We start from the raw sequence: 14503 nt of genomic DNA on the forward strand, positions 1-14503 counted from the left end.
GAAACATCGATGTGAGAGAAATATCAATGTGAGAGAGACACACCTAGTAGTTGCCATCCACACGACCCCAACCAGGGCTGGGAACAAACTGCAACCGAGGTACGCACCCTTAGCAGAAACTGAACCCAGGACTCTGATCCGCAGGCCGACGCTCTAACCACTGAGCCAAGTTGGCCAGGGCGAGTAATAAGTATTTACATTGCAGTGCATCCAGTCTCTAGAACCCCCACCCTTTAAGACTTTTTTTTAGAGCAATTTTAGGTTCACAGCAAAATTAAGAGGAAGTCAGAGATTTCCCCTATACTCCCTGCCCTACACATGTATAGCCTACCCCATTATCAGCATCATCCACCAGAGTGATGTGTTTATTAAGAATTGATGAACCTACATTGACACATCTCTATCACCTATAGTCCATAGTTTATATTCTGGTTCACTCTTGGTGTCTTATATTCTAGGAGTTTGAACAAATGTGTAGTGACATGTATCCATCATTATGATATACAGAGTAATTTCACTGCCCTAGAATTTCTCTGTGCTCCCCCTCTTCATCCCTCTACCCTGTTTCTCCCCTCCTAGAACTTTTCATCTTGTAAAACTGAAACCCTTGACCCATTTAGTTTCCCATTCCCTCCTCCCTCCAGTCCATCACAACCACCATTCTACTTTCTGTCTCTATGAATCATAGTGTTTGTCTTTTTATTCCTGGCTTCACTTAACACAATGTCTTTAGGATTCATCCACGTTGTAGCATGTATCAGATTTTTATTTATTTATTTATTTATTTTTATCCTCACCCGAGGACATTTTTCCATTTTTTGTTCAGGTAGAGTGGGAAGGAGAGAGAGGAACAGAAAGAAAGAGAGAAACATCGATGTGAAAGGAACACATCAAGTGGCTGCCACCCGCACAACCGACCAGGGCCGGGGACAAACTACAACCGAGGTACGTGCCCTTAGCGGGAACCGATCCCAGGTCTCTCAGGACCGCAGGCTGACGCTCTAACCGCTGAACCAAACTGGCCAGGGCTAGATTTTTATTTCTTTTTAATAACATTCCATGGTATGTGTTTGCCACATTTTGTTCATTCATTGGTTGATGGAAACTTGAATTGCTTCCACATTTTGGCAACTCTGAATAATGATTGAATGTCATTATGAACATGGTTGTGGAAATACCTGTTTATGAATCTCTGCTTTTAATTATTTTGGGTATATATACAGAAGTAGAATTGCTATACTGTTTGTTGCATTCCCACCTACAGTACAAAAGGATTCCAGTTACTCCACATCCTCACCAACAACTGTTATTTTTTTTTTATCCTCACTCGAGGACATGTCTGCATTTATCTTCAGATAGAGCGAACGGGAGGGAGAGAGGGAGGAAGAGAGAGAGAGAAACATCAATATAAGAGTGACACATCAAGTGGTTGCTACCCACACAACCCCAACCAGGCTGTGGACAAACTAACCGTGGTACATGCCCTTAGCGGAAACTGAACCCAGTACTCTCTGGTACGTGGGCCAACGCTCTAACTGCTGAGCAAAACTGGCCAAGGCCAACAACTGTTCTTTTCTTTTTTAAAAAAATTTTTATGGCAGTCATCCTAATGGGGTTGAGGTGATATTTCATTGTTTAATTTCTGTTTCCCTGGTGATTAGTGATGATAAGCATCTTTTATTTTTTAAATTGATTTTGAGAAAGCGAAACATTGATATGTTGTCCCACTTATTTATGCATTCATTGGTTGATTCTTTTAGGTGCCCTGACCAGAGATCCAACCCACAACCCTGGTATATAAGAACCAACTATGCTACCTGGCCAGGGCCGATAAGCATCTTTTCATGTGCTTATCAACTATTTGTATATCTTCTTGGGAGACATGTTTAAGTCCTTTCTCATTTGTTTTTGTTGTTTTTTTTTTAAATTTGTTTTGTTTATTGATTTTAGAGAGAGAGGAAGGGGGAAGGGGAGAGAGATAGAAACATGATGAGAGAGAACATCGATTGGCCGCCTCCTGCATGCCCCCCACTGGTGATTGGGCCCACAACCTGGGCATGTGCCCTGACCGGGAATCAAACCAGTGACTTTTTGGTGCATGGGTTGACGCTCAACCACTGAGCCACACTGGCCAGGCCTTTCTCATTTGTTTAATTGTTTTTTGTTGTTGTTGAGTTCTTGGGGTTTTTTGTATATTCCAGATATTAACCCCTTATCAGATATTTTATTTGCAAATATTTTATGCCATTCTGTGGGTTGCCTTTCACTCTGTTGATTGAATCCTTTGCACAGAATGTTTCAGTGTTTTTTCCTTCTCTCTACACAGGAGTTTTTAAAACTTGGGTGGAGTTGTATATTAGTTATTCTGGTTTTGTTGTTGTTGTGTTGCATGTGGTTTTCATGATGTCTAATAAATTATTGCAAACTCCGGTGTTATGGAGCTTTCCCCCTATGTTTTCTTCTGAGAGTTTTTTTTCTTCCTTTGTTGATTTTAGAGAGAGAGGAAGGAAGAGGGAGAGAGATATAGAAACATCAATGAAAGAACATCGATTGGCCGCCTCCTGCATGCCCCCCCCTGGGGATTTGGCCCACAATCTGGACATGTACCCTGACTGGCAGTAGAAACAGCGACCTCTTTGGTGCATGGCTTCGATGCTGAACCACTGAGCCATACTGGCTGGGCAAGGGCTTTGATCCATTTTGAGTTAATTTTTGTATATGGTATAGGGCAAGGGCCCAACTTCATTCTTTTGAGAGCTCATCAAATTTTTAAATGTCTCTTGCCTTGTTGAGATATGAATATAAAACGCTACCTTGTGATGTTAAGATATTGCTAAGATTTGGATGGCTTTTATTTTATATGCTTTTATGTTTTTATTTCAAGTTAAAATAATTGTGAGCTTAATAATTGTTTCAATATGAAATAATTCCTTTGAGGGAAGATTTTTCTTCAACATTCAAATAAATTTCCTTCTAAGAAACAATTGTATTAATTTTAAATTATGTCAATTAAGGTTTGGATTTAAGTAATGTCATGTGTTTTTAAATTTGGATGCTTCAACAAGGCATTGGGATGTTAGAGTAACCAGCTTAACTTTGTATATTCTATTTTTGTGATATTTTGTATATTTGTCCTTTTTTGGGTGTTTTAAGTCCACTTCAAGTTGATATAGCTAGGTAGCTTTTGATGTGTATGTGCCTGTAAACAGTCTCTTTAAAATTACCCAAGCATAAAATTAAATTACAGTAGGGAACTTCTAATTAAGAAAGATTTCAACCTTGTTATGGTGATAATGACAGGACAACAATGAACATTTTAAGGATTAAATTTGGATTTTTATGCTTTTACATCTGTCTTAAAAGAATATTGTCCAGCCCAGCCGGTGTGACTCAGTGGTTGAGCCTTAACCCATACACCAAGGGATCACTGATTCGATTTCCAGTCAGGGGACATGCCCGGATTGTGGGCCGAATCCCCAGTAGGGGGCATGCAGGAGGTGGCCAATTGATGTTCTCTCTCATCAATGTTTCTCTTTCCTTCTCCCTTCCTCTTGCTCCAAAAATCAATAAAACAAAAATAAATAAAATTTAAAAAGAATATTGTTCATTTAAAGATGTTACAACTGTTGCCCTGGCCAGGTTCTCAGCTGTTAGAGCATCAGCCCAAGGAACTAAGCGATTTCCGGTGAGATGTATGTATCTGGGTTACAGGTTTGATCCCTGACTGTGGTTAGGGTCATTCGGGAGCCCTTCCACTCTACCTAAAAATCAATGGAAAAATATCCTCAAGTGAGGATTAATAATAAAATAAAGATTTTATAGCTGTTGATTGAAAATAACTTGTGTAAGCGCTTAGGTAATTTTAAAACTTAGTGTAGAAAAATTCTGTTTTTCTATCTCTGTTTCAGAAATAGAAGTTTCTTTCTATTAGATAAAATTTATGTAATCATTTTAAAAGGTTTTAAAGTCCTGTCTTGGAGGGTTTTGCTCAGCGGTTAGAGCGTTCTCCCACGGACCAGAGAGACCGGGTTCGGTTGCCGGTAAGGGCATGTACCTCAGTTGCAGTTTGTCCCCGGCCCCGGTTGGGGTTGTGTGGGTGGCAGCCAGTCGATGTCTCTCTCTCACATCGATGTTTCTTTCTCTCTCTTCCGCCCTCTCTCCCTCCCGCTCTATCTGAAATGCAAAAATTTCCTCGGTGAGGTTTAAAAAAGAAAAAAGGTTTTAAATACCTTTTTTAATACCAGTTTACCATTTCAGCTAATTTTTAAGCATTATAACCAATTTTTTTTTATTCTACTGATCAATAAAAAATTTTATTCTGACAGCATTTTAAAGAACCATTTGTGGTATGATTTTTCTCTAATATATAAAGTATAGACCTACAGATGTATTATTTACTTTTATTGGTTTAGAATAGCCTTTCTCAGTTAGCTTAATCTGTGATTCACTAAAGTAGTAGTATTTCTGAAAATTTAGCTTACATCAGAATCACTTGGAGTATCTGTTAAACCACCCCAGAGTTTTTAATTCAGAAGGTCTTGGGTTAGGCTGAGAATTTTCATTTCTTTCAAGTTTCCAAGTGATATATCGATATTACTAGTTAGGGGAAGCATACTTTATGGGATTCACTGCCTTAAGACATCATCCATTCTTTGTGATAAATTAACTTTTCTCCTAAGTATCTAGAATGTTACTATTTATACACCATCCTTGGGAAAACTGAGAAATCAGTCACTTAGTAATTTTTTATTTGTGTGGTGAAAATGGGTATATTGTTTAATATCTTCAAGATCTTAAATATTTCACCATTGTTACAGTTATAAATATTTCTAGATTGGTCAATTTTTTAACAAATGCTGTGAATCCTTGCTGATTAGGTAGACAACCATTTTCTAGTTACATATTTACTTTATAAACACATTTTGAAGCATGAATTAAGTGATATATTTTAAGCAAAAACTTTCTGTATTTCAGAATATTATGGAATGATTTCAGGCTTTCTTGAAAATAAAAGACATGTGCTGATGATACCTTATTTGTTTTTATTTACTTATTTTTTTAAATCCTCACCCAAGGATATTTTTCTATTTATCTTCAGATAGAGTGGGAAGGAGTGGAGGGGAGAGAAACATTGATGTGAAAGAGACACTCCTTCTGTTTGCCTCCCTCATGACCCTGACCAGGGCCAGGGATGAACTGCAACCGAGGTATGTGCCCTTGACCAGAATCGAACCCGTGACTCATTAATCCATGGGCCGATGCTCTAACCACTGAGCGAAACTGGTCAGGGCATATTTTATTTGTTTTTAGAGTGCCTTTGAAACTAAATTCCACATATTAGTTTATCACTTTATTTTTAATTTATGTCTAGAGAAATGGGTAGAAAATACATCAGTGGGTAAAGCTTACCTGAGGGATATTTATTGGTAACAAGAAAGAAAAAACTAGGCCAATTCAAGACAGTTTGAATTGTCTTGAGAAATAGAAAGATTCATTCACTGTAAAGAAGAAAAAAAATACAATAGGCAAATAATGTAATTGTAAATTCTATAACTTATATAATTAAAATAAACCCTGAGTACTTTTTTTTTTTTATCCTCACCCGAGGACATTTTTCTATTTTTTGTTCAGATAGAGTGGGAGGGGGAGAGGGAGAGAGAGGAAGAGAGAAACATCGATGTGAAAGGGACATATTGCGTGGTTACCACCCACATGACCAACCAGGGCCGGGGACAAACTGCAACTGAGGTACATGCCCTTAGCGGGAACCAAACCCAGGTCTGTCTGGACTGCAGGCCGACACTCTAACCGCTAAGCCAAACCGGCCAGGGCAACCCTGGGTACTTTTAAAACAAAATATTTTGTTGTTGTCCTGGCCATTTTGTTCAGTGATTAGAGCATTGGTAGTGTTGGCCCTCGGACCTAGGGATGAGGGCTTTGATTCTGGTCAAAGGCACGTACGTACCTGGGTTGCAGGTTCGATCTCCAATCCTTGTTAGGAGGCAGCCAATTGATATGTCTTTCTCACATTGATGTTTCTCTTTTTTCTCCCTCCTTCCCTTCCACTCTCTCTTAAAAAATATCAATGGAAAAATATCCTCAGATGAGGATTTAAAAAGAATAATAAAATTATTTCTATTATTATTGGTATTGGCTGTTATTGTCTTCATGTTTTTTTATCCTCATCTGAGAACATGCTTGGAGGGGGCGGATATCTATTGGTTGCCCTCCACACGCATACATACCCTGACAGAGGATTGAACCCACAACCCAGGGATGTGCCCTGACTGGGAATCAAACTGGCAACCCTTCGGTACACAGAACAATGCTGATCCGACTCAGCCACTCAGGCCAGGCCTGGGTTATTATCACTATAGTAGTTTTTTCTTTTTCTTTATTGTTTAGAGAGAGAGGAAGGGAGAGGGAGAGAGAGATGGAAACGATGATAGAGAACATTGATTGGCTACCTCCAACATGTCCCCCACTGGATATTTAGTCCACAACTTGGGCATGTGCCACGACCTAGAATCAAACCAGCGATCTCTTGGTGCATGGGTTGACGCTCAACCACTGAGCCACATCAGCTGGGCTACAGTAGTTATGTTTTATTCAGAAAACACACTTTGCTTTTGCTGTGCAGAGCATTCTTTTTTGTTGTTAATCCTTACCCAAGGATGTTTTTCCATTAATTTATTTTTATTTTTTAGATAGAGTGGAAGGGAGGGAGCAGGGGGAGAGAGAGAAACATTGATGTGAGGAACACACATTAATTGGTTGCCCCCAGCCTTGGTAGGGGATCAAATGTGCAAACCCCAGGTACGTACCCTTGACTAGGAAGCAAACCCTCGACCCTTCGGCCCTCAGGGCAATGCTGGAACTGCTAAGTCAGACCGGCCAGGGCTCAGCATTCTTAACTTGATCTTTTCCTATTTTTGATTTTAGGGCAGCAGCGATGACTCTTCGTACAGTATTATTGTCATTGCAAGCACTGTTGGCAGCTGCAGAACCAGATGATCCACAGGATGCAGTAGTAGCAAATCAAGTAAGATAGCTACTTTTCTTGTTTTGAAATAACTCTTATATTTACCTTTTAGTCTCTACATTAGTAGTTTTCAGTATTAACATATGCACATACTTCTGTTGAAATTAAATTTGGAAATGGTTTTCTTGTAGGGTTATTTTGTCAGATATAATGAAATGTTAATTTCTTGATTTTTTTTTTATCCTTTTATTGACTTTAAGAGAAAGAGAGAGAGAGAGAGAGAGAGAGAGAGAGAGAAACATCAATGAGAGAAAACATCGATTGGCTGCCTCCTGCATGCCCCTACACGGGATCAGGCTCACAACCTGGCCATGTGTCCCGACCAGGTAATCGAACCAGCGATCTTTTGGTGCATGGGCTGACACTCAACCACTGAGCCACACTGGCTGGACTAATTTTTTGATTTTTAACATACTAGCTTAATTGGGTATATGATAGATGCTTTTTTTTTTAACATGAAAATTTTCAGACACATAATGTCAAAAGAATTACAGAGTGAACTTATACCTACCTACCACCTATGTTCTATGATTAACATTTTACTACATGTGCTTTATCATATGTGTATCCATTTATTTGTCCCTCCATTAAGTGTGATTATGCCTTCTTGGTGATAATTTTAATCAGCTCCTTCTGTGGCACTGAAGTAACATGGTAAAGTTTACCAAAGTGACCTTATAATTGCCAAATGAAATAAATATTTTTTAGTTTTGATCTTCAAGAAAGAGGGCTTCAAATTACAGTCAGACTGATTTTGTAAATAATGTTTTATTGGAACCACAGTCACATGTGTTTGATTATTTTTCAACTACAAGTGGCAGAGTTGAATAGGTGTGACAAAGACAGTATGAAGTAATTATTATCTGGTCTGTTAAGAAAGTTTGCCGCCCTGGCCGGTTTGGCTCAGCGGTTGGAGCGTCGGCCTGCGGTACAGAGAGACCCGGGTTCGGTTCCCGCTAAGGGCACGTACCTCGGTTGCAGTTTGTCCCCGGCCCTGGTTGGTCGTGCGGGTGGCAGCCACTCGATGTGTCCCTTTACATCGATGTTTCTCCCTCTCTCTCTTCCTTTCTCTCCCTCCCGCTCTGTCTAAACAAAAAATGGAAAAATGTCCTCGGGTGAGGATAAAAATAAATAAATAAATAAAAAAGAAAGTTTGCCAACCCTTACTCTAAACCATTAGGATTTTTTTTCACCTAGAACTTTTTTCTTCACTTCTGAGACACAGTTCTCTTCTTTTTCTGTCTTCATGGTTGTAGTCATTTCTTCTTAGTTTCTACAATTATTTCTCTTCCCTTTTAAATACAGTTCATTGGTTCTATTATATACACTTATTTGGAGGATCATATTCACACCGATTTATCACCTGTATGTTGATAAATGTTCAGGCTTGACCTCTCTCCTGAGCCCAAGAGCCTATTTGGAACTGGATAGCTCTATAAATGTTCCATGGATACCTCAGCACAACATTTCCCAAACAGAATGCAGAATCTTAAATCCTGCAAACCAGTCTGTCTTTTTTTGATACCATCATCAATTTAGTTAAATATCCATGTCACAGACTTAGAATTTTTCTCCATGTACTTTTTTCTCTTACTGATTCTATTTCCAGCATCTCTCTATTGTACTTCTCTGATTGCCTCAGTACACATTTTTTATTTTATTTTTTTTCCCCCTCACCCGAGGACATCCTTCCATTTCCTGTTCAGGTAGAGTGGGAGGGGGAGAGAGAGGAACAGAGAGAGAGAGAGAGAAACATCGATGTGAAAGGGACACATCGAGTGGCTGCCACCCACATGACCAACCAGGGCTGGGGACAAACTGCAACCTAGATACACGTCCTTAGCGGGAACGAACCCTGGTCTTTCCAGACCACAGGCCGATGCTCTAACCGCTGAGCCAAACCGGCCAAGGCTCAGTACACATTTTTTAAAATTTGTGATTTCTACTCTGATAGAGCTCTCCTCAGCCTCTTCCTTCCCCCATTTTCTGCATTGATACTAGTTAGCTTTATAAGGGCAAATCTTACTACTAAAAACCTACTAGCTCTATTATCACCTACTTGGTAAGTCTAAATTCTTTAGTTTGCAGAGTTCATATATGGTTTGAACTATCTACAAATCCAGCTTAATTTCCTACATTCTTCTTATTCCTCAAACTCATGTTTTTTCAGGGTCATTTTACCTAATCTGCCATGTTTCCTCTACCTGAGGGAACTTTTTTTCTTTAATCCTCACCTGAGGATATGTTTTTATTTTAGAGAAAGAGAGAAACATCAGTCAGTTGCCTCCTGTATGCGCCCCAACCAGGTATTGAACCCACAACCTTTTGATGTACAGGAAAATGCTCTAACGAACTGAGCCACACCAGCCAGGGCTACCTGAGGAAACTTTTCCTCTTAGCAAACTTCTGTTTTCCCTTGGAAAGTTGTTCACACCATGTTTTATGTATATTATTATTAAAATGTTCTATTTGTCTCAGAAGGCTTAGAATTATGGTTACATATTACATATATGTGCTATTCGCTCATTTTTGGTAGTCAGAAATTTAGCCTGAGTCCCAGCTTTGATTTCATGTTTAGTGATGCGGTGGACTGAAAGATTTCTTCTAGCTCCTAGAAAATAGCCAATAATGTAACTTATTTCCTTATTAAGAATTAATATTAGGCCCTGTCAGTGTGGCTCAGTAGTTGAGCATCGACCCATGCACCAAGAGGTCGCTGGTTCGATTCCCAGTCAGGGCACATGCCCAGGATGTGGGCCTGATCTCCAGTGGGGGACATGGAGGAGGCGGCCAGTCGATGTTCTCTCTCATCTCTTTTTCTCTCTCTCTGTAAAAATCAATAAAGAAAAAAGAGAATTAATAATAGAAACTACATTTATCATTTTAATACAATAAAATTTTATCTTAAAATATTAAAGATGTATAAAATACTTTTTAAATAAATAAAGTGAATTGAACAGTTATTTTAAATGTGTACTTTGCTTTATTAAGTAATGGAATATTTGAGAATAAATTCACCTCTTTTCAATGCATATAGGAAGTTTTATTTTTTAAAAGTACTATATGGGCCCTGGCCGGTTTTGCTCAGCGGTTAGAGCATCGGCCTGCAGTTCAGAGAGACCTGGGTTCGGTTACCGCTAAGGGCACATACCTCAGTTTCAATTTGTCCCCAGCCCTGGTTGGGTCGTGCAATCACTCGATGTGTCCCTTTCACGTTGATGTTTCTCTCTCTCTCTCTCCCCCTCCCACTCTATCTGAACAAAAAAGCGGAAAAATGTCCTTGGGTGAGGATTAAAAAAAAAAAAAAAGTGCTGTATGGTAACTTCATAATCATCTCAAAACATGTGCTTTATAAGTTAGTACTTTGCATATGGCTTTTCTTTTTATTTTATTTTTTTATCCTCACCCGAGGACATTTTTGCATTTATCTTCAGATAGAGCAGGAGGGAGAGAGGGAGAAAGAGAGAGAGAGAGAGAGAGAGAGAGAGAGAGAGAAACATTGATGTGAGAGAGACACACTGAGTGGTTGCCACCCACACGACCCCAATGAGTGCTGGGGACAAACTGCAACCGAGGTGCGTGCCCTTAGCAGGAACCAAACCCAGGATTCTCTGGTCCACAAGCCAATGCTCTAACCACTGGGAAAAACTGGCCAGGGCTGCATATGGTTTTTCTTAAATACTGTACCACTACTAATACAGCTCTAGCAAAACAGACAAGTTCAGTTGTATATTTTAGCCAGAGCTGTGGTTAATATAAAAGTTTGGTCATACTTATTTATGTCCACATTACTTTGGAAGCTAGTATTTCTATTTAATTGTATGATATTTACCCTACACAGTGTTTAGAATCCTCTCTCTTTTTTTAAAATATAATTTTATTGATTTCTAGAGAGAGGAAAGGAGAGGGAGAGAGAAATACTTATGAGGGAGACACATCGATTGGCTGTCTCCTGCACACCCCTAGTGGGGACTGAGCCCGCAACCCAGGCACGTGCCCTGACTGGGAATCGAACTGGTGACCTCCTGGTCCATGGGTCAATGCTTACTTAACCACTGATCCACACTGACTGGGCTAGAAACATCTCTAATTGAAACATTCCTAATTGGAAGCAATCTCTAACAACCTCACTTGACTTAGTATTAGTTTTCTGGTACTTACATTTGTTGAAATTGGAGATCAAAGTTAGTGAATGTTATTTGTCTTTGTTTTTCTTTTGTCTTTATAACTTATGAATTATAGCTGCAGGTTAAACAGTCTTTTCTTGACATCGTTTGTTTACAGTAGAAAGTGAATCAGTAATATTTAAAATCTACGTTAATTTTATTGAGAAAAAACAGGTTATTAGGCAGTTAGAACTGAGCTACTTTATTGAATGTTATAACTCTATTGTCATGTCAATCAATTTTTTTTCTCATATAGTACAAACAAAATCCTGAAATGTTCAAACAGACAGCTCGACTCTGGGCACACGTGTATGCTGGAGCACCAGTTTCTAGTCCAGAATACACCAAAAAAATAGAAAACCTATGTGCTATGGGCTTTGATAGGGTAAGTAATATAAAAGCATGCTGATTTTGATATATTAATTGATTTTTTTAAAAAATATTTTCATTGATTTTTATTGAGAGAGGAAGGGGAAGAGAGAGACAGACATTGATGTGGAGTGTGAAACATCAATCAGCCTCCTCCTGTACATCCCCCACTGGGGATCGAGCCCACAACCTGGGCATGTGCCCTGACTGGGAACTGAACCCGCCACCTTTTGAATGCATGGGTTGACACTCACCTAACTGAGCCACACCTGCCAGGACTATATTAGTTGATTTGAAATGATTGCAGCAAATCCTTGGCTGATATAATTGATTAAAAAATAATTTAGTTTTGATAAACTTTCAGTTATTAAAAGTCAGTGATTTTTCTTTTCCTTTTGCTGATTCTAGTCATTGGTTTTAGAAATTTTATGCACTACCAGTGCAAGGCAACATAAAGATAAAAAGCAAATAAGGTGTGATTTCTCAATGTAAAAATTCAGTGAGTGATCCCATATTTTAAAAAATATTTCCTTGAGATTTGATTTTTATTTTTGTCCCCCTTTTTATTTCTACAGAATGCGGTAATAGTGGCCTTGTCTTCAAAATCATGGGATGTAGAGACTGCAACAGAATTGCTTCTGAGTAACTGAAGCATAATGAGAGAGCTGCTGATGTAGTCAAGCTTGCCCCTTCTTGAGGAGCATCAACATCTGTTATTTTTAGGATTCTGCATAGATTTCTTTTAAACTGGCATTCTTGCCTAATGATGTTATCTAGGCACCATTGGAGACTGAAAAAAAAAACAATTTCTGCTCTGTAAATAAAGCTAATTAAACGTCAGTGTAAATTTAAAAAGGGGAAATACTTTAATTTTTTTTCTTAATAGTGTAAAAATTCTTTGAGCTAAGCGAAACCATGGAAAAAACATGCTACTTTAGTGTTTAGCAGTGTACTGGACTAGCAAGAGTTTGCTTCAGGATTTTGTTGAATAATTAAGATAATATTTTGAGTGTGTCAGGACCATTCAAATTGTTGGTGTTGCGTCACAGCTACCTTAACTGTTTTTAACATGGATCCTCTGTGCCTGTGAATTTACTTGCATGCTTGTACTTGACTTCTTAGGATGGGTAGCTGAAAAGACCACCATTTTAAGCATTTGAGAATTCTTAATAGAGATTTATCCAGAATTGAAGATGGTGACCTATTCAGAGCCTTTTTGTCCTAGTCAGCAGACTGGGATACTATATTTATTTTCCCCCTCTTACCATACACAGCTAATAAAACATCCTCATAGTAAATTCTCTGGGAAATGTGCTGAGGGGCAGTGTCCCTTGCTCCATTTATAGGTCGTCCATGTGGAATGTTTTTTCACAGTTCTTTACTCTTAAAAACGTTCCTATGTTAAGTAATAATAAAAATGGAGCTGCCAATTTTGTTTCTCTTGCAAAACCAGTAAATACTTGACGTTGCAGTATTCCCAAGATTTAATAAAAGAACCCAACTTAGTTTTTCAAGTGATTTTGACATCTTTCTATTTTTAAGCTGATGAAATTTTTCTTTGAGAACTTGAAAGGATAAATCAACTGCAGTTTTGTAGCCTAATTTTGGCTTTATAGAGATTGCTTTATTGGATACTTGAAAAGTCACTCTTGCTTGCATTTCCCCCTATTTACACATGAAAGCTGTGTTGGTATTTTACTGTACATACTTCAGATGCACATAGGAATAGAAGTGTGTTATAAATCTAGCTTTCTTTATGATGTTTCTGATAATATGAAAATTGAAAACTTTACCTTCTCTTGTACATAGTCAGACTTTCTATTCGTATTAAAGTTACATTTCGTTCTAAGTTCTAAAGTTTGAAAATTATTAGTTTTGCAAGCTCAAACACTAATGTGACCATTTTATGAAGGTTTAAATGGATTTATGCAGGTAGTTCTATACATAGAAACATAGTTCTTAAATTTTCAGGACCAATGCAAATAATAAAAATGTAATGGAATTGGAATGAATTAAAGTAAGGCTGTATATTGAAAGTCCTTATTATAAAAGGTTTGCTTTCTTCAAGTGTTATTTATCCTAAATTATAATTGTTAAGTGTTTGGAAAATAATTTTGAACCATAAATTCAGCATAATTTCATTTGACTTCTCAATAATCTTAGAAGCAATAAAAGAACCATTGTTAAATATATTGTAATGTTAAAGATGTGAAGATTCTTCCAAAAACTTTCCTAATCAGTAGTAAACTCTTGTAGTTGATATTATTGCATACTAAACACAAGTTGGTATGTTTTTTTCCCTATATTTTTGCTTAAGCATAAATTTCTTTATGCAATCACCTCCTTTAATTGTTGTAGTGTAGTTACTTTCTAAAGATGCCAAAGGAAACAAGATTTTTCTTTATTTATTTTAAATAACTAAAACCTTATACTTTATATTTTGAAGTAAGGTTGGAATTGTGTGAAAATGTGGACCGTTTTATTGCATTGTTGATTAGAATTAATTTTTTTAAGTGGAGGGCAGCTTGGTAATATATTTGGATTTTTTAAATGTCAAACATCTACCCAGTTTACTATTTGCCTGTATTTTCAGGGTATATTTAATTGTCCTGTGGTTAGACAAAGGAGAGAGGTCAGAGGTTACTAAATGTCAAGCATTACTTAGCTCTGGGAGACAGCTATACCTTGCCTTTGATTTTTATGCACATTAGCCCCATAGGGTATCTGTTCATCTTAACTGTAATTCAACATCCCAGTGCCCCAAAAATTGAAAAGTACAATATTTGGTGTGAGAGGTTCTGATGGATTTTTCATTTCAAAATTTATTTACCTCATTTTCATTTTTTTTTTTTTTTCATTTTCATTTAATATGATAATTTCCCTTTCTGGAGCATTTCCCACAGTCATCCTGTTTTTTTTCCCTATT

General features: G+C 37.8%; 1 protein-coding gene across 6 annotated transcripts in view; it reads left to right on the forward strand.

Annotated features, from left to right (window-relative positions):
- The window catches only part of UBE2K (ubiquitin conjugating enzyme E2 K), a 66098-nt gene extending 53666 nt beyond the window's left edge, over positions 1–12432 (forward strand). For 5 of the 6 annotated variants that reach the window (XM_036258009.1, XM_036258037.1, XM_036258018.1 and 2 more), the window contains 3 exons: positions 6943–7042; positions 11465–11593; positions 12153–12393. In XM_036258009.1, coding sequence (XP_036113902.1) covers positions 6943–7042; positions 11465–11593; positions 12153–12227 — 304 coding nt within the window. In that variant the 3' untranslated portion in view covers positions 12228–12393. Of the gene's footprint in view, positions 1–6942; positions 7043–11464; positions 11594–12152 lie in introns of all 6 variants that reach the window. The other variant, XM_036258001.1, reaches the window with a different exon arrangement.
- Positions 12433–14503: the final 2071 nt, after the last annotated feature.

This window comes from Molossus molossus, unplaced genomic scaffold, assembly GCF_014108415.1.
Source record: "Molossus molossus isolate mMolMol1 unplaced genomic scaffold, mMolMol1.p scaffold_m16_p_1, whole genome shotgun sequence".
In the NCBI taxonomy this organism is placed as follows: domain Eukaryota; kingdom Metazoa; phylum Chordata; class Mammalia; order Chiroptera; family Molossidae; genus Molossus; species Molossus molossus.